The following is a 20,529-nucleotide window of genomic DNA, read 5'->3' as shown; positions in this document are numbered from 1 at the left end:
ATTTGGCTGTATGTGAAATGATTTCTTAATATTTTACATTAACTTGAGTGTGAATTTACTTACTTTAATGAAGAATAATTTGAATATATACATTCATGTTATGACAAGTGTTCTTCAGACACAGAATGGAAGAGTGGTGGCTAAGAACCATGCTGTTTACGAAGTGCTTCAGATCAGATCAGATCAGATCAGTCACTCAGACGTGTCCGACTCTTTGCGACCTCATGAATCGCAGCACACCAGGCCTCCCTGTCCATCACCAACTCCCGGAGTTCACTCAGACTCATGTCCATCGAGTCAGTGATGCCATCCAGCCATCTCATCCTCTGTCGTCCCCTTCTCCTCTTGCCCCCAATCCCTCTCAGCATCAGAGTCTTCCAATGAGTCAATTCTTCGCATGAGGTGGCCAAAGTACTGGAGTTTCAGCTTTAGCATCATTCCTTCCAAAGAAATCCCAGGGCTGATCTTCAGAATGGACTGGTTGGATCTCCTTGCAGTCCAAGGGACTCTCAAGAGTCTTCTCCAACACCACAGTTCAAAAGCATCAATTCTTCGGCACTCAGCCTTCTTCACAGTCCAACTCTCACATCCATACATGACCACAGGAAAAACCATAGCCTTGACTAGACACACCTTTGTTGGCAAAGTAATGTCTCTGGTTTTGAATATGCTATCTAGGTTGGTCATAACTTTGCTTCCAAGGAGTAAGCGTCTTTTAATTTCATGGCTGCAATCACCATCTGCAGTGATTTTGGAGCCCAGAAAAATAAAGTCTGACACTGTTTCCACTGTTTCCCCATCTATTTCCAATGAAGTGATGGGACCGGATGCCATGATCTTCGTTTTCTGAATGTTGAGCTTTAAGCCAACTTTTTCACTCTCCACTTTCACTTTCATCAAGAGGCTTTTTCATTCCTCTTCACTTTCTGCCATAAGGGTTGTGTCATCTGCATATCTGAGGTTATTGATATTTCTCCCGGCGATCTTGATTCCAGCTTGTGTTTCTTCCAGCCCAGCGTTTGTGCTTGGTGGACGTAAATATTATTTCTTTTTCCTGTGTCTTTATTTTAGCCATTCTACTGAGAACATATCAAGTTGCCTACAAGTATTTTATTCTCCTCTACATATTGCACAACGCCCTGTGAAAGGACAGTCTTGGCAAAGCAGGAAAGTACTCATTTTTGTCTGTCTTGTATACAATCCCTTACCCTTTAAAAAAAAAAAATCTCTGTATATATGGATATTTGATTTTATACTCTGATAAAAGTTTAATGTGTTTTTAATGTGTTTTTAAGTTTCTTTAGTGATAAAATTTTTCAGTGAACTGCAAGATGATGTATTGTGGTAATGTAATTGAAAATAGTCCTAGAGGTGAAGTGCATTTAAAAGTTACAGTTGACTATTCTGCATATGATATGATAAACTGCCATCAGCTGTCATACTAGCAGACCTGAAGCAATGATTTGTAAGTTTAATTCCATTAAATTAATATTATGAAACTGACACAATATGACCTCTCAACTCACCAGTGTTATCTTTAAAAGTTCTATGCAGCCAAGCACAAGATATTTGTTCTGATATTTGATACTGTTTTTTTAAAAATGTATGTTCTGTGTTTTTTGAGGACGTGACGCTAGTGGTAAAGAGCCCATCTGCCAAGGCAGGAGATGTAGGAGACGCAGGTTCGATCCCTAGGTCAGGAAGATCCCCTGGAGAAGGGCATGGCAACCCACTCCAGTGTTCTTGCCTGGAGAATCTCCATGGATAGAGAAGCCTGGTGGGCTGTAGTCCATAGGGTCGCAAAGAATCAGACACAACTGAAGCGACTTAGCACAGGCATGCACAAAGCCCTTCACACTAAGAAGATTAATCATAGAATTTCAATTGTCTCTCAGAAGGTGCAAGAGAATCTGAGGAGTATCCTTTTTTTTTTTTTTCTGAGGAGTATCCTTAGGGACCACTAAAAGCTTATTACATAGCAATCAGTAAGGCTGGTCTTGAGTTCCAACCTCAGTGTAAATACTAGGTATACTTACCTCAACTGTACCCATATTTGATGTCTAGGAGAGGTGATGTTGCCATGGTAATAAGTTGCTCCGATACCTCCAAGCAGCCATGTAGGCTGACTTTGTTTAGTGTATTACATGGATTAAGAATGAATATATGTTTTGATTGGATAGAGGGGAAAAAAGTTATAGCTGGTTTGTAAGTTTAGTGTACTTACAAGAAATTTGGAATGCTTATGAGTTATCTTACCTACGGCCAATTTGATCATGATGTATTTCCTCTAATAACTTACTCATTATCTAGGTTATTTGTAGGAATAGAAGTTGATTATGACAAAATTCCAATTGTGGTAATTAATAGGTAAAAAGAGCACAAATAACTGATAGTTGGTATCTGGCTTAAAAAGAGTGAAAAGGCTGGCTTAAAACTCAACATTCAAAAAACATTGCATCCAGTCCCATCACTTTATGGCAAATAGATGGGGAAACAATGGAAACAGTGAGAGACTTTATTTTCTTGGGCTCCAAAATCACTGCAAATGGTGACTGCAGCCATGTAATTAAAAGATGCTTGCTCCTTGGAAAAAAAGCTATGACCAACCTAGACAGCATATTAAAAAGCAGAGACATTACTTTGCTGACCAAGTTCTGTCTAGTCAAAGTTATGGTTTTTCCAGTAGTCATGTATGGATGTGAGAGTTGGACCATGAAGTAAGCTGAGTGCTGAAGAATTGATGCTTTTGAACTGTGGTGATGGAGAAGACTTCTGAGAGTCCCTTGGACTGCAAGGAGATCCTAAAGGAAATCAGTCCTGAATATTCATTGGAAGAACTGATGCTGAAGCTGAAGCTCTGATCCTTTGACCACCTGATATGAAGAACTGACTCATGGGAAAAGACCCTGATGCTGGGAAAGATTGAAGGCAGGAGGAGGAGGGAATGACAGAGGATGAGATGGTTGGATGGTATCACCACACGATGGACATGAGTTTGAGCAAGCTCCAGGAGTTGGTGATGGACAGGGAAGCCTGACGTGCTGCAGTCCATGGGGTCGCAAAGAGTTGACTGAGCGACTGAACTGAACTGAACTGGTATCTGGCATATCTAAATATTATGCTAATTAATCTTAAGTCCCTTCCTCTAGCATTCCCTGAATCATGATTAGTTATAAGTTCAGATAAAGGTGGGAAAGGATGACATAGCACTCACCCGTTGGTAAAATTTGTTAGCAAAAACCAAGATACTGAGTTGGTTCATATCTGCCTCTGATGTGGTTATTTGTGATGGAAGGAGTTTCCTTCCTTTAATGTTTATTTAATTTTTATATGATGTCCTTCAACAAGTGAATTTCACTGAAAGCAAGCTTCTTGTCTCAAAGTATTTTAAAAAATTAATGTACCCTGGATTTATATAAAGTGAATTTATGAAAATATATAATTTTAGGTTAAAGAAGACTAAGCCCACATGTACTGTGACACCACTTCAGGAGAAATCAAAAGGTAAGCTGGATCATCTTTTTCTCCTACGACTTGTCTTATGAAGGGTGTGAAAATACTTATCTTTTTTAAAACTTCCTTTCTTTCCACTGACTTAATTGTCTTTGTTTTGTCAATTTTTCTTTTAAGCTGTGCTTGTTTTATCAACTTAAGTGCATGTTGTGTTCACTATATACATGCCTTTATCATGTCATGTTGGAAGATGGAGCGAATAAACAGTACCTCTCAAAATGAGGAGGCACCTTGAGACCGAAAACCAAGGCAGACAGTGCCATTGAATCAATGGATCAGCTTATTATATGGTGACTTATTCACAGGGTGGGAGTTCCAGGGTGAACGACGACTGGAAACATCTGTAGCTGCACTCTGCATTACCGAGTGGCCGTTGGACAAATTTATAGTTAACCTAGCGTATGGGGGTATATGCTTAAAAACAGGAAGAACATTCCTAAGTCAAGATTTATGAATGGGTAACTATTCTCATGGGTGTCAGGAATATGTCAGGGAAGGTCTTCATCATTGTTTGGAGACCACCTGGTCCTTATGATTTGTTGTTGTTTAGTCACTAAGTCGTGTCTGATTCTTGCAGCCCCATGGACTGTACCCCGCTAGGCAATATGGAAAACAGTATGGAGGTTCCTCAAAAAAATTAAAAATAAAGCTACCATGTAATCCATCAATCTCAGTACTGGATATATTTCCAAAAGAAATGAAATCCATATCTCAAAGAGATCTGAACTCACATATTCACTGCAGCATTATTCACAACAGCCAGGATATGGAAACAACCTAGGTGTCCATTGACAGATAAATGGATAAAGAAGATGCAGTGTATATATATATACCCAATGGAATATTACTTTGACATAAAAAAATAAGGAAATCCTACCTTTGTAACAGTGTGGATGAACCCAGAACACTTTATACAAGTGAAATAAGTCAGATAGAGAAAGACAAATACCGCATGGTATCACTTATATGTAGAATTTTTTAAAATGTCAAACAGAGACAGGGTAGAATAGTGGTTATCAGTGAGTGGGGACTGAGGAAAATGGGGAGCTGTTTTGGAGATATAATGTACAGCATGGTGACTGAAGTTAGTAATACTATATGGTGTATTGAAGTTTGCTGAGCAAGTAGAATTTTAAGTGTTCTCATCTCCTCTGCTCCTCAAAAAGGTAAACAAGTAAGATGATTGATGTGTTAACTAACTTAATTATGATAATCATTTTACAATGTATATGTATATCAAGTCATCAGTGAGTGAGTGAGTGAGTGAGTGAGAGTTGCTCAGTGTTTGACTCACTGCGACCCTATGGACCATAGTCTGCCAGGCTCCTCAGTTTGTGGAATTCTCCAGGCAAGAATGCTAGAGTGGGTTGCCATTTCCTTCTTCAGGGGATCTTCCCAACCCAGGGATCGAACCCAGGTCTCCTGCATTGTAGGCGGTTTCTTTACTGTCTTACCAGGGAAGCAAGTCATTAGTGGTATATTTTAAACATACACAATTTGTATCATATATGCCTCAATAAAATTGGTAAAATATGGAAAACTATATTATAGGATTAGTAAAATGAAAGATAGAGCATTATGAAAGTACCCAATTAAAGTGAAGAGAGAAAGATAATACAGAACAGAATATGCAAAGACAATATGTGATAAGATAAAACTACTTTACACATGTATAATTCTAATTCCAGATTAAGAGGAGCAAGAGAAAGTGAGACAAGCAGTATTTACTTACTGGCTGAGAATTTCCCAAATTGACTGAAAAATACCAAACAATGGATACAAAAATTCTATGAACCTCCAGCAGAATAGCAACAAAGAAAATCATAGTTAGTCACATTATAGTAAAAAGGCTAAATATTAAAAAAAAAAAAAGAAAAAAGATAAGTTCTCTTCTGCAGAGCAATGGTAAGACATACAACTGACTTTCCAATGGAGACAATGGAAGCAAGAAGACAAAGCAGTGGTATTTTCAAGTGCTGAATGACAGTAACTGCCAAACTCAATTTGAATATACAATGAAAATATCCTTAAAAGTAAAAACAAAATAAAGACATTATTATTCAAATGGAAGTTGAAAGATTTAATTGTCAGTAGAGCTACACTAAAAGAAATATTAAAGAAATAATGATACAAGAGGAAAGCATGACAACTTGTAAAGGAAAGAGAAGCAGTAGCAGTAGTATTTTCTTAAGAAGTTTAAAATATATGTAGAAATGAAATACAGTAATACCACAGAAGTGGGATGGGGCATACATGGAGTTAAAATGTTGTAAGCTCCTTGCATTATTTGAAATATAGTAATTAAGTTAAAGTAGATTGTAGGGACTTCCCCTTGGTGGTCCAATGGTTAAGACTCTATGCTTCCTGATTGGGGAGAAGATCCCACACACCACATAGCACAACCAAGAAATAAAATTTCTTTTAAAAAGTCAATTGTAATATGTCAAAGAGGTATGATAAAATCTGTATGATAACCACTAAAAGAAAAGGATACAAGTAACAAGATTATAGGGAAATAGAAAAGTAAAAAATATTTAATCATCTCAAAGCAAGAAAAGAGGAAAAAAAGAAATATGAAATAGGACAAATAGAAAACAACTAGTAATATTAAAATTAAACATGCAATAAATACATTGGATATAAGTGGACTAAATATTTCAGCTAAAAACAAAACCCATCAGACTAATAAAAATAATTATATGCTGGTTATAAGAAGTGAAGTGAAATGAAGTGAAAGTCGCTCAGTCATGTCTGACTCTTTGCGATCCCATGAACTATAGAGTCCATAGAATTCTCCAGGCCAGAATACTGGAGTGGATAGCCTTTCCTTTTTCTCCAGGGGATTTTCTCAACCCAGGTTATAAGAAGCACACCTTAAAAGGGCAGGAAAGATCGAAAATAAAAGGATAGAAAAATATAAACCATGTAAATGGTAATTAAAATAAAGCTTGTTATAGCTACACTAACATCAAACAAAATAAACTTCAAAGCAGGAAGTATTATGCACAGTAGAGTGATATTTCATAGTAACAGAAGGATTAATACAACAGAAAGATTTAACCATCCTAAATTTGTATGCTCTATTAACATAAAATACACAAAGATCAAAGGAATATAATGAAAAGGAAAGTAGACATTATAGGAGATTTTTAAACAAATATCAAATAAGACTGCAGTGGAATTAAACTAGAAATCAGTAATTAAAAATAATTATAAAATCCCACAGAGGTTTGGGTATTAAGAAATGTACTTTTAAGTAACTTGTGAGTCAAAGGAGAAATACAGTGGAATTTACATATTAGTTTGAACTGAAGGATGATGAAAATATGATACGTCAAAACTCCTCAGGTACAGTAAAAACATAGCTTTTAGGGAAACTTAAAGCATGAAGTACCTGTATTAGAAAAGATGAAAGGCTTAATAAGCAATGATTTTAATATTAATCTCAAGAATTTAACAAAAGAACAGCATATTAAATTCAAAGAAAATGAAAAAGTAATCAAGAGCAAAAATCAACAAAGTAGAAAACAAATATTCAATCAGCAAAAATCAACAAGAGCCAAATGTTAGTTTTTTAAAAACATGAATAAAATTGATAAATGTCTAGCAAGACTGACAGGAGAGAGAGATTATCAGTATCATATAAAAAAAAAGAAACCACAACCTAGCAGAATTGGCACTGGTAAATTCTTCCAGCATTTATATATTTATTTTTAATTGGAGGATAATTGCTTTACAACTGTTGTGTTGATTTCTGCCATACAGCAACACAAATCAGTCATAAGTCTACGCATATCCCCTCCCTCTGGAGCCTCTTTCCCACCCACCCCTCATCCCACCCTTCTGGGTTGAGCTCCCTGTGCTATATCGCAGCTTCCCACTGGTCACCTGCTTTACACAAGGTAATGCATGTATGTTGATGCTGCTTTCTGTCTGTCCCACCCTCTCCTTTCCCCGCTGTGTCCTCTAGTCCTTCCCCTGCACCTGCATCTCTATTCCTGCCTGCAAATAGGTTCATCAGTACCATTCTTCTAGATTCCACATATGTTATGTGTTAATATCCGATATTCGTTTTTCTCTTTCTGACTTACTTCACTCTGTATAACAGGCTCTAGGTTCATCCACCTCAGTTCAGCTGACTCACATTCATTCCTTCTTATGGCTGAGAAATATTCCATTGTATATATGTATCATAACTTCTTTATCCAACATTCAATTTTAAAAAGCTGTGTGATATAAATAATTCCAGAAAATAGGAAAAGAAGGAACACTTGAATACCCATTTTATCAGGTCACTAACCTTGATTCTAAAACCTAGCTTTGACCTTATAAGAAACTTACAATTATAGACCAATTTTTCTTAAGAAAATAGAAATAAAAATTCTAAACAAGACTTATCAATTCAAATTCAGTGATATATAAGAAGGATAATGCAACATACCATGTCAGATTTATCTAAGAAATGTGAGATTGATTTAACATTAGAAAAGCAATTGATGTCTATCATCTTGTTAATAGAATAAAGGAGAAACTGCATATGTTCTCTTTAATAATTGTAAAAGATATTTTAATAGGATTCAATATTCATGATTAAAAATATTTTTAGCAAACTATGAGTAGAAGGGAACTTTCTTAATTTGATAAAGATGGTCTTTAAAAAACCTACAGTAAACAGTACACTCAAACAACTAATGGGTCAAAGAAGAAGTCACAAGGGAATTTTGAAATATCTGGGAACAAATAAAAATTTAAAAATGCAACATACCTATAGATTGCAGCAAAAGCAATGTGCTGAGTGAAATTTATAGTGGCAAACACATTTAAAAAAAAAAGGATCTTGAGTGAACCACATAAACTTACACCTCAAGGAATTAGAAAAAGAAGAATAAATTAAGCCCAAACTTAGCAGAAGGAAGAAAATAATAAACATTAGAGAAAAGACAAATGAGCTTCCTTGGTGACTCAGTGACAAGAATCTGCCTGCATTGCAGGAGATGCAGGATCAATCCCTGGGTTGCGAAGATCCCCTGGAGAAGGAAGTGGCAACTTATTCTGGTGTTCTTGCCTGGGAAATCCCATGAACAGAGGAGCCTGGTGGGCTACAGTCCATGGGGTTGCAACAGAGTGGGACATGACTCAGTGACTAAACAGCAAAAACAACAAAGTGAAACAGAACAGAAAACAAATCAACAGGACCAAGACTCAATTTTTAGAAAAGATAAAGTTGACAAATCCTCGGTTACACTAGAAAAAAACAGAGAAGACACAAATAGTTAAAATTCGGAATGAAAGAGGAGACATCATAACTGATTACAGAAATAAAAAGGATTATAAGAAGCTACTGTGAACAATTATGTCAACAAATTGGGGAACCTAGAAAAAAATGGGTAAGTTCATAGAAACGTACAGCCTACCCAGACTGAATCATGAACAAGGGACAGGCTGTGCAGAGCTGTAGTAGAACTATTGAGGAGATTGAAGCAGTTATCAAATACATCCCACAAAAACAGTAAGTCCAGAAGTCTAGGATAAGAGGACTATAGTTTTAAAATTTGCACATTTGCTCATATCGTATTGGTTCACACTCACTAACAAAGCTATACTTAGCTCTAAAGCAAGCTGAGAAAGGTAATCTCTCCCTTTTAGCTGGCCTTGTCCTCAGCTAAAATTCTGTTTTGGAAAGAGTAAAAAGTTTTGAAAAGATCATTAGTAGTCTGCCATAATTCTTTTACGATTAAAATTTATAGCTTTCTCTTGCAGATATTTGGAAATGTAGTTAATTTTTACAATTTAATCTTCCAGTCATCCACCTTGATAAAGTCTCTTGTTATTTCTTGATTTATGTTTTATATTGTGTATATATATTAATATATGAAATATATAATTTTTTAGTTCTTTGTGTAGATTACCATATGTGAATGATGTCAGTTTTATTCTTTCTTTCCAAAGGTTTTTCCTACCCCCCACCCAAGCTTTCATTTCTCTAGTTTTACTAAGCTGACTGGGACCACCAATACAGTGGTGGATAGAAATGAAAAATAGGCATCTTTGACTTGTTTCTGATTTTAAAGGAAACTCCCTTAATGTTTTCTCATAAAGAATGATGTGTAGTGTATGTTTTGCGTAGATATCCTTTATCAAGATAAAGAAATTCTCTTTAATTTGCTCAGAGTTTTTTATTTTAAAAACAAATGAAAGTTTAATTTTATCAAACATTTTCTTCTGAATTGATTGAAATGATCTTGTGATATTCTGTTTAATTTTCTAATGTGAAAAATGACATTTGTAGATTTTTTTTTAATGTTCAGCCAGTTTTACATCCCTGGGATACTCACATTTAAGGCATAATTCATTATCATTTTGTGTACTACCATATTTAACATTTTGCTAGGTTTTTAAAATCTATCTTAATGAGTGAGACTACCACTAATTTTCTCTTTGCCTGAATTCAGTGTCAAGATTATAATGCCTTCAAGAAATAAACTGGGGAGTATTCTGCTTTTTCTTTTCTCTGAAGGATATGACCTAAAATTGGAATGACTTCTACCTTGAAAGTCTGATAGAGTTCATTTGTAAAATTATTTGGATCACTTGTTTTCTTTAGAGGAATTTTTTAATATTAATTCAATCATTTTAATTTTAGGACTCTTAAGGCATTGTAATTCTCCTTCCATCAATTTTGGTAAGTTATATTTTCTAGAATTTTGCAGTTTTGTCTACATTTTCAAATTTATTGGCATGAAGTTTAGTTTTTGTTCCATCTGTACTTCTCCTAATATTAGTTATTTAGGTCTTCTGTTTTTTTTCTTAATTAATTGAACCAGAGAATTTCCCTTTTTTATTAGTTTTTTCAAGGAAGAATTTTTATCTTTAAAAAAATTTTTCTTTTTGTAAGTTTGTTTTCTACTTCATTGAATTTTCTTTCCTGTATTACATCTTTCTTCCATATTCTTTTGGAGAAGGAAATGGCAACCCACTCCAGTATTCTTGCCTGGAAAACTTCATGGCCAGAAGAGCCTGGTGGGCTATAATCCACAGGCTCGAAAAGAGTCACCCGCCACCGAGCGACTAAGCACATCCATATTCTTTGGGTTGTTCTTTTCCTAATGTATGTCTTATATTGAGCTTATTAATTTCAATCTTCTTTTCTAAAACAGGAATTTTAAGGTATAAACCTTTCTATGTACAACTTTTGCTACATCACACAAGTTTTGTAATTTTTCTTTATCAGTTATAAGTATTTTTAATGTTTATTACAGTTTATTTTTGATGAGTGAATAGTTTAGAATGTGTATATATTTCTAAATATTTGAGAATCTTAGAATTTATTGTTAGTTTCCAATTTAATTGCATTGGTCTGTATGATACCAGTTCTTTGAATTGTTTTGAGGTTTGCTTAATGCTTGCTCAGTGCTCAGTCTCTCAGTTGTGTCCGGCTCTTTTTGACCCCATGGACTGTAGCCCTGTTTTCTCCTCTGTCCATGGGATTTTCCAGGAAAGAATACTGCAGTGGATTGTCATTTCCTTCTCCAATAATTCTTAGAATCTACTTTTTGCAGCCAGAGACTCTAAGTGTCCAGTTCATTGTACTGCTAAGAACTGGAATCCTGCTCAGCTCTTCCCCTCTACTCTTTCTCTGAAATTTCCACTCTAATTACACACTGAAATAAAACAAACAAAAATACCAACTGCATTGGAGAACTGAAGACAGTTTTTATTTTTGGCACTTGAAACTGCAGTTAAATAATAGTATTTTAAAGAAATATGGATCAGTCTATTACTATTAAAGCCTTGTATGTTTCTAAATAGAAGAATTTATACATATTACATAGGAACTTTGAATGATGGATCTTGATTTAAATCCTGCCTCTAACAATTTCTAAACTCTTTTTTAAATCTGTAATCCAAGACAGTACTAGTTACTGACTTCATAGTATTGATGTGTAGATGATATAGATGAAAAATACTTGACATACAAGAGATCATTCAATTAATGTTATCTATTATTATTGTTATTATTCTCCTTCTATAATAGAAACTTCATTATTGCTGTTTCAGTGAGTGACTTATTTTATAACTTTACTGTTTTACTTCACTTAACATTTATGAGAAATGGTTTTATTTGGAGATGATAACAAACTCTGATTTAGTTTTATATCATTAAATACCGGCATTGAGCATTTTTGAATTCAATATTTTTTGGATGACTTGTCATCCCTGTGGCTCAGGCGGTGAAGAATCAGCCTGCAGTGCAGGAGACCCAGGTTCGATTCCTGGGTCAGGAAGATCCTGTGGAGAAGGGAATGGCAACCCACTCCAGTATTCTTGCCTGGAGAATCCTCATGGACAGAAGATCCTGGCGGGCTACAGTCCATGGGGTCACAAAGAGCTGGACAGGACTGAACGACTGAATGCTTTCACTTTGCCATTCCACTCACTTAGAAACTTAAGTGGCTTTCATCTCTACTTCAAAGAATGTGTTATATGAAGAACTGATGTTGCTGCTGCTAAGTCGCTTCAGTCGTGTCCGACTCTGTGTGACCCCATAGACGGCAGCCTAGCGGTGTTTAATGGTCATTTGAGGAAAAGATATTTCATTTGTACTCTAAAGAGAGTATCGTTCATGTGTGCTTAATTCAATTGTAATAAGTGTTTTTTGTTTGTTGTTTGTTTACAGGTTCTGGCTTCAGCGATCCTCTCGCTGGAGCATCATCTCAGTACTTACAGAGACTTTCCAACATGGCCGTTTTGGAGTATGACACCATTCGTCAAGAAACAAGCAAAAAATCTAAAAAGAGCAAGAAACGAGAGCTTCGAGACTGCTGATTATCATACACTATGATGCTTTCTTCACTGACTTTTAAAGTTTATATTTTTCCTTTCTTTTCTTTTTTGATATGTGATATGATGTGCAATGATTTACATAAAAATGGAAATGTAAATAGGAAATAAATGTTTTCTGTTATATATGAAATATATTGTATTTTGTTAGTCTCACAGAGACACTAAGATAATTATTTTTATAGTTGATACACATAAGCATAAGAAAAATTTTAGTATGTCAATTTTATGCACATCAGTTACACCTTTGGATTCTATTTGATAAATGCTTTTTGAGTGTCTGTCTGTACGATGAGCTTTGCTAGAAGCTGCAACAGATACAAGAGTGAGTCTTTGTTTTGGGGGTTAGAAAGCACCCAGTGAGAGCCTCAACTTGTCCCTGCTTGAGTTTGGAAGCAGTTTTGAGATAAGTATTCAAGCAGATGAAAATGAGAATATTCGCTTTGTTTGCTGATAAAACTTGGAAAGGAAATGCTGCCTGAGATGTACGGCGGCAGTGGATTTCCTAACACTGAACATGAGAATTGAGCAAATGCACATCAGGTATCGCTGATGTGCGACAACCTCAGGCTCACCTGCTCAGTCAGGCCTTTACTGCCAGGCAGAACAAGGCATCGCTCCTGCATACATAAGGCATCCCTGAAAGGAAAGGGGATGGAAGAGAGACCCGCTGTACCTCTGTCGGGAGGAGGAAGGTCTAGGTCGAGAGGAGAAAACCTTCCTCAAGATAGCCTGAGGAAGGACTTGCCTGGCAGTCCAGTGGTTAAGACTTGACTTTTCAATGCAGGGGTGCTGGTTCAGTCCCCTGGAAATTTTTTCTTTCATTGCATCTTTGAGTATTCACTCTTTCTGTCCCATATTTTTGAATTCTCTACTTCAGGAACACCAAATATGCTTGAGATCATCTTTATCTGTTTTAAATATCTGGAGTACTAGAAACTTAAGATTTGTCAATATTTTTCTCTTTATTTTCCGATTAATCTGTGGGACTTTTTCTCACCCAGCTGTGCTGGCCATTGATGATTTTAGCGTTTCTTTCAGGTCAAGAATTCGCCACTGTGTCCGGCAAGATGAGGGTATTATTTTCCCTTTCACAGACAGAGAAATTGTGATTTAATAACTTACCCAAGTTCCCAGAGCTCTCAGGTTCCACAGCCTGTATTTGAACCTGCGCTGTCCTGAATCCCATGTCCCTGCTTTCTCCATCACAGTACAGCTTCTTTGAAAATGTCATCTTGAATGTCCTTCCAGCTCAAAAAATGCTCATGGACAGGTCCATACCTGCCCTACTCAGACTCAGCCATCAACAGCATCTAACTGATGGGCAATTTGTGTTGGGCACTTGAGGAGAGCTGTGTGAACAAAGTCAACTGTCCCTAATTCCTCCTTCTTCACTCCATTTAGGATGTGAAGCATCAGGGGAGAAAGAGTTTAACTTTCCCACCTCAGGAAATCAGGAGGAATATTATAAACCCTAAGGTATAGTTTAAAATTTAAATAATCACTGGCATCTTTGTAGTAATTTGTGGTTTATAAAGCACTTACAGTCACATGATCTCATTAGCGCCTTGAAAGATGAGGTTACATGGGGCTGTTATGTATGGACACTTTCACTGATGATGATAGTAGGGGGTTCCCATCGTGCCACATGGCTGCTGACAAGCAGCTCCACAACACCTGGTCATCAGGAACACTTTATAAAGCTCCTTTAGGTCCATTGTAGACCCACATAATCAGTCATATAATTTCAAGTGCTTAACATGTATTTGTTTTTTCTATCCGGATTTTTCTCCTTTGAAAATAAGTGTGGACTGCCCATTGGAATTATGAACTAGCTCCTATTGGGATAGGTTTGGGGTGTTGAATAGATGACCACTGTCAGCAAATAGCCCTAACTGAACTAAGGTCTGCTTTAGAATAAATATTTGTGATTCCTCAAGCAGTTTTTACCTCTTAATGTACAGCTTTTTCAGAATGCTTATTATGGTCTGTATCCTGATTGATGCCTGTGTTTAAAGAAGTATAGAAATTGCCACCAGAACCTGATGATTCCACCAAACTGTTGAGCTAAACACAGGAAATGTGTGAGTTCACATTTACGGACACAACTTACTTTCCTCGGAATATAAGTGGACACCTATATAAAATGGACAGATGAGGGGAAGAATGCTTTTGATGCATGGAGTGTTTTTCTTGGGTCATTTGTTAATCTCATACTAAAGAGATATCAGCCTGTCATTTTTCTACAACTCCACAAACGAGAATAATCCAAGATAACATGCAAATGAAGAGAAACCAAAAACCTATCTCCCAAAAATGACCTGGTGAAACAATGCCATCAAGGAGCTCATCCTAAAGTTGATAACTCTGGGGGCTGTGACAGATTTGAAGTCTATGCTTATAGAGCATTGTTTTGGCAACAATAAAAAGATGGATGAAAAGAAAGAGCATTCTGACCCATGACAAGTCAATGTAATTTAATACAAATGTATTTTAGAAGATTAAGTGCATTCAAAAATTGATTTACATTTTCGAAGATTTGGCACATAAACTTGAAACAATTTCAGATGACTATCCACCCCCCAACTACCAATCCTATTTGGACTATCCCTCCTGAGATCCAGCCCAGGGTCAGGGAGGTGGCCTCAGGGGGCCAGACTGAAGCCCCACATGGCCAGTTGGTTGCTGGCTGTCACGTGTGTTGCTATCAGAGTGGACTTTAGATCTTCTAGTCACATAGTATCTTTGCCCAGCCAGATGGAGTTCTGAGAGTCAGGTTAGAATAGAGGCTAACACTTGGGGTCTGATGTCAGGCTGCACGCGTACCAAGTTACTTCAGTTGTGTCTGACTCTTTGCAGCCCTATTGACTATAGCCCGCCAGGCTCCTCTATCTGTGGGATTCTCCAAGCGAATACTGGAGTGGGTTGCATGCCCTCCTCCAAGGGATACTCCTGACCCAGGAACTGAATTCACATCTCCCGGAAGCCCTGATATCAGGCTGCCTGGGGTCAAATCTCCACCCTGAAACTTGGTAGCTGTTTAACTGTGGTCAGGTTTCTTTGCTTCCCCAAGTGTCATCTGGAAAATTGAGATGTTAAAAAAAAAACACACATACAATAATACTAACACCTCCTTCTCGGGGGGTGTTGGGAGTGTTAAGGAAATAATGTGTATAAAGCTCTGAACCCCATGTCTGCCACTTGGAGTTTAATCTTTATTTTAATCCTTGAGGATGGTTCCCATCTTGGCGTGTGGGGAGGGCGGGTGTGGGAAACAGACGCCCTACAGAATAGCTCTGTAAGCCAAGAAGAGCTGATCAAACACTCTCCCCAATTTGGAAGGGGTTGAGTGAGATACAGTTACAAATTCCTGATTTTCTTTTCAATCTTGGCAGAAAGGGTATAATTTTAATAAGATGAAAGGGGGCTTGCAGGCTCCTGACAACAAAGAAAATCACCACTGTGTTTGAGCCTTCTCCGAATAGTCTTGAGGAACCCGATTAAGGAATCTGGAGTGAAGGGAGACCCTGGTGCTCCCCACTGAGACACGGTTTGCCCTTTGGGGTGCAGGGAGCAGAGAGGAACCCAACTGGAGTCCTCTTTTGATAACTGCTGAGGTTAAGATAGGGATGGTGGTGCAAGTGCGTTAAGACTTTTTCCAGTATTCCTGAGCTCTCCTGCCAGGCTGGCGGCTCTGATGTCTTAAATGAAAGTGAAAGTGAAGTTGCTCAGTCGTGTCCGACTCTTAGCGACCCCATGGACTGCAGCCCACCAGGCTCCTCCGTCCATGGGATTTTCCAGGCAAGAGTATGACCTGTTCACAATTGCGAACTTAGGGAAAAGTGAGTATGTCCCTACTCCGTTTTGGAAAGATAAGTAAATACTCGTATCAGAGTTCAAGTGTTGATACATACTCTCTTCAGTGAACTTTTACATTGGACGTTTTCTTTCCCCTTCACTTTCCAAGTAAAGAACAGCAATATCCAACTCATGTTATTTTGGTTCAAGAAAACAGCAGAGGGACTTCCCTGATGGTCCAGTGGTTAAGACTTCACCTTCCAATGCTGGGGGTTCGGGTTCTATCCCTGACTGGAGATCTAAGATCCCACATGGATTGAGCCCAAAAAAACAAAATACAAAACAGAGGCAATATTGTAAACAAATCCAATAAAGACTATAAATACGGTCCACATCAAAAAAAAAAAAAATGAAAACAGCAGAGAATCTGATTCCTTTACACACACCCCTGCCAGGCTGTCTCTTCCTTTCAGTGTTTTTCTTTTTTCTTTATTCACAGCTCTGTTGCCCGGTGTTTAACATGAATGCAAGAAAGACACATATGAACAATGCACTTGAAATTGTCTGTCATGAGTGACTTAACTATAGTATTCTGTTTCTGTCTTGAAAGCAGTTGTCTCCGCTCCCCACCCCCACTCCCTTAGTTGCCAAGGAAGTATTAATATTACTAGAAGTCTGAGAACAGTGAACTGTACAAGTTGTTACCTACTAAGAGGGAGTATGACATCTCCATGGAGACCTGTGAACTGAGGATGGATACAAAGCAGGTGACATTTACAGGATGCACAGATTAGTAATTACCATTGTTGTCTGCCCTTTTGATATCAGATACTAAACATTTAACCAACATTGTTTCATTTATTCCTCATAGCAGCCCAGTGAGCCAGGTATGATTGTTATCATTATTATTCTCATTTAATGACCTGGTTAACCACAACATCTAAATCAGACATCCTAGAGTGTGAAGTCAAGTTGCCTTAGGAAGCATTATTGCAAACAAAGTTAGTGGAGGTGATGGAATTCCAGCTGAGCTATTTTAAATCCTAAAAGATACATATTAGGGAAATAGGGAAGGACAGGGAAGCCTGGCATGCTGCAGTTAATGGGGTCACAAAGTATCAGACACAATTTAGTGACTAAACAACAACAACTGGATATGTAGGATCTTACTTCTCCAACCAGGGATTGAACTTCTGCCCCCTGCATTCGCAGCACAGAGTCTTAACCACTGGACCACCAGAGAAGTCTCTTTTCCTGTTATGGTTTAAACCCAGCTTCATATCAATAAAAGTGGGGAAGAAAGCAAGAAGTATGATTTTCATGATCACTCTTTTTAGAAAAAAGTTTATCTTTCCAAATATTCAAGAGCATAATTACTCTGAGTCATGGCGAATTTCTGGCCATTGAGTTCCCCACTAATGAAGGAGAGGAATCCTCTTTGTAATTATAGAGGCAACCCTTATAAGAAGTGTCTCTGGCAAGTGGAGGTGGGACTTTTGAATATTTCCTTTATCTTGGGAGGAAAGAAATTTTAAAAACACTTCAAGATAAAATAGATAAGAGAAAGAGTAAACTCATCGAGGTTTTTTTTCTTTACTCTTTATCATTCAAATAACTTCCATGAGTTAGTGTGTGCCATGCAAAGAATTCACTGGAAAACTATTTGTGGCTATTTACAAGGTCATTCTATTTCATAATTGTAAGCTTTCAAATGGATGTTAATAATGAACTCCAGATGCCAAATAAAAAACTTACTGCATGTCATAACTCATAGGGCTTCCAGTGCATTCCAGTCTTTACATCCAGTACTCAATTAATGATGCCATTAAGCAAGTTAGAAACTACAGCCAAAAAAAAAAAAAAAAAAACTTACTTTGAGGATGCTCTTTGGGATAATGCTAGGTCTGCTGAAAATTCCCTGGATGGAAAAAATAGTGGAAGTTCTGAAACCCCCAGGACATCTCCTCACAAAGTTTGAGTGATTTGGTGCTTTAATTTTATGTTTGGTTCCCTGAGCCTCTCCCAAAGGATGAGTTCTGTCCAGTCCTGGCTCCTGACCCACTCAGAAATGTCCTCAGAGAAAGAATAAGTTTCTGGAATGAAAGAAAGACAGTTGCAATTCAACCTTTCTTCTCTGGTGATCAGCACGAGAGGTAGATCACAATGCATGTGTGCTAAATTGCTTCAGTCATGTGCAGCTCTTTGCGACCCCATGGACCGTAGCCCACCAGGCTCCTCTGTCCATGGGATTCTCCAGGCAAGAATACTGGAGTGGGTTGCCATGCCCTCCTTCAGGGTATCTTCCAGACCCAGGGATCAAACCTGTGCCCTGTCCATCTCCTGCATTGGCAGTGCGTTCTTTGCCACCGCTAGCGCCACCTAGGAAATTCAGTCCACAATACTCCTAACAGAACGATTTCATTTAAGGGACAAGAGGAGATGATGAAACAGAAATACAAAACCATAATTCCAATGCCAAGGAGAGAAAAAAATTAGCATCAATTTCCCACTTCGACCTCTTCTGTTTAAGAGTCTGAACTGCCTGAGGAATCACAGGGCTGGCCATTATCTTGAAACAAGAATTTGTTAGGCGCATAATGATGTGCGTTCTCAACCATTTTGTGGATTTTGGTTTTCAATGCCCCTCTTTCACGTTCTCTCGAGTTTTTCCAGGCCAACATCTCTCCATCCTGCAGCCCTACACACAGCCAAATTCATTTGACATTGGATGACAAACTGCATTTGAATTTGCAAGGTTGAAAGGTCAAGGCTGTTCTCTATGAGTCAACCAGGCTCCCTCCCAGTGTATCAGTCATGGGGCTCTGTTGGAATGTTCTCTGAGCTGCTGCCTTCTTCAGTTATCATGAATACCTAATTCAGAACTGACTTAGATTTCTAATTACTGGCTCCATCTGAAGGAAGGGATAAAATAATGCCAGGGGATTGACAAACCTCAGCGCCTGGTGCATGCTAAGTCACTTTAGCCGTGTCCGACTCTTTGCGACCCCATGGACTGTAGCCTGCCAGGCTCCTCTGTCCATGGGATTTCTCTGTGCAAGAGTACTGGACAGGGTTGCCATTTCCTTCTTCAGGGGATCTTCCCAACCCAGGGATTGAACCCAGGTCTCCTGCATTGCAGACAGATTCTTTACCATCTGAACCACCAGGGAAGCAAAAAAATGAGGCTTTTTGGGAGGGGTGGGGGAAATGGGAGGGAGGTTCAAGAAGAATGGGACATATGTGTACATACATCTGATTAACTTTGTTGTACAGCAGAAAGTGTAAAGCAATTATACTCCGATAAAAGTTTTTTAAAATAAATTTCAAAAATGAGTTTTCATAGACCCTTAGTAGTATATCACAGATTATAAGTAAAATACTCAGGAAATTTTTTTCCAAATACTTAATGAGCTGTAGCAGACAAACAACTGAAATGCTAATTCAAGTGATTTTTACATAGTCATTTATGGAGAACATTTCAAGACATTTACTAGGTTGTACTAAGATCTCTTTCTTCAACTAAGTAGTTATTCACGCCTTCTTTTCTTTTTAGCCTATGGCACTGATTGCCCTAAATTAAATAGTTTTTCAGAAATGTCTGTTGATAATTTTCTCAAACATTATGATAGTCACCATGTGTAGTTTAGTTATTACATGTATATTAGAGTAATAATTCTATAATAAAAATTCCATAATTCAAACTTTCCCCTTCATTAAGTATTTAATAATTGCTACCATTTATTAAGCCCATATTTTATTAGGATGCTAAATGCTTTATATCCATCATTTAAAAAAATTTTTCACCAGCCCTGTGATGTCAGTATAAATATGATATTGCAGAAGGGATTCAGAGAAGTTAAGTGACTTGCCTCAGCTCACTCAGCAAGTAAGTGGCAGAGGTGAGATTCAAACACAAGTCCTCCTGATCCCAAAGCCAGGACTTTTAACCACTGTGATGTACCACATTCATGACATGGTTAAACTCATGTCTGAATGGGTAGAATTTTTACTGACCATATCTATGCCCTCCAAGGTATGGTCTCCATTCAGTCCTTCAGCAAATACTAACCCTGCCCTCATGGACATGTTACAATGAAAGGAGAACCAAGGTTAAAGTCAAAACAAAAGGTAATATAGCTGTGAAAAGAAAGGAAGCAAAAAGCAAAGGAGAAAAGGAAAGGTATACCCATTTGAATGCAGAGTTCCAAAGAATAGCAAGAAGAGATAAGAAAGCCTTCCTCAATGATCAATGCAAAGAAGCAGAGGAAAAGAGTAAAATGGAAGACTAGAGATCTCTTCAAGAAAATTAGAGATACCAAGGGAACATTTCATGCAAAGATGGGCTCAATAAAGGACAGAAATGGTATGGACCTAACA

General features: G+C 37.6%; 1 protein-coding gene across 4 annotated transcripts in view; it reads left to right on the top strand.

The window, feature by feature from the left end:
* C14H8orf89 (chromosome 14 C8orf89 homolog) overlaps positions 1–12,487 on the top strand; it is a 30,078-nt gene extending 17,591 nt beyond the window's left edge. For 3 of the 4 annotated variants that reach the window (XM_027561180.1, XM_027561178.1, XM_027561177.1), the window contains exons 4-7: positions 1,072–1,167; positions 3,449–3,504; positions 10,157–10,195; positions 12,191–12,487. In XM_027561180.1, coding sequence (XP_027416981.1) covers positions 1,072–1,167; positions 3,449–3,504; positions 10,157–10,195; positions 12,191–12,339 — 340 coding nt within the window. In that variant the 3' untranslated portion in view covers positions 12,340–12,487. The remainder of the gene's footprint in view (positions 1–1,071; positions 1,168–3,448; positions 3,505–10,156; positions 10,196–12,190) is intronic. The other variant, XM_027561179.1, reaches the window with a different exon arrangement.
* Positions 12,488–20,529: the final 8,042 nt, after the last annotated feature.

Source organism: Bos indicus x Bos taurus, chromosome 14, assembly GCF_003369695.1.
Source record: "Bos indicus x Bos taurus breed Angus x Brahman F1 hybrid chromosome 14, Bos_hybrid_MaternalHap_v2.0, whole genome shotgun sequence".
Taxonomy (NCBI): domain Eukaryota; kingdom Metazoa; phylum Chordata; class Mammalia; order Artiodactyla; family Bovidae; genus Bos; species Bos indicus x Bos taurus.
This window is presented reverse-complemented; position numbering and strand designations above follow the sequence as displayed.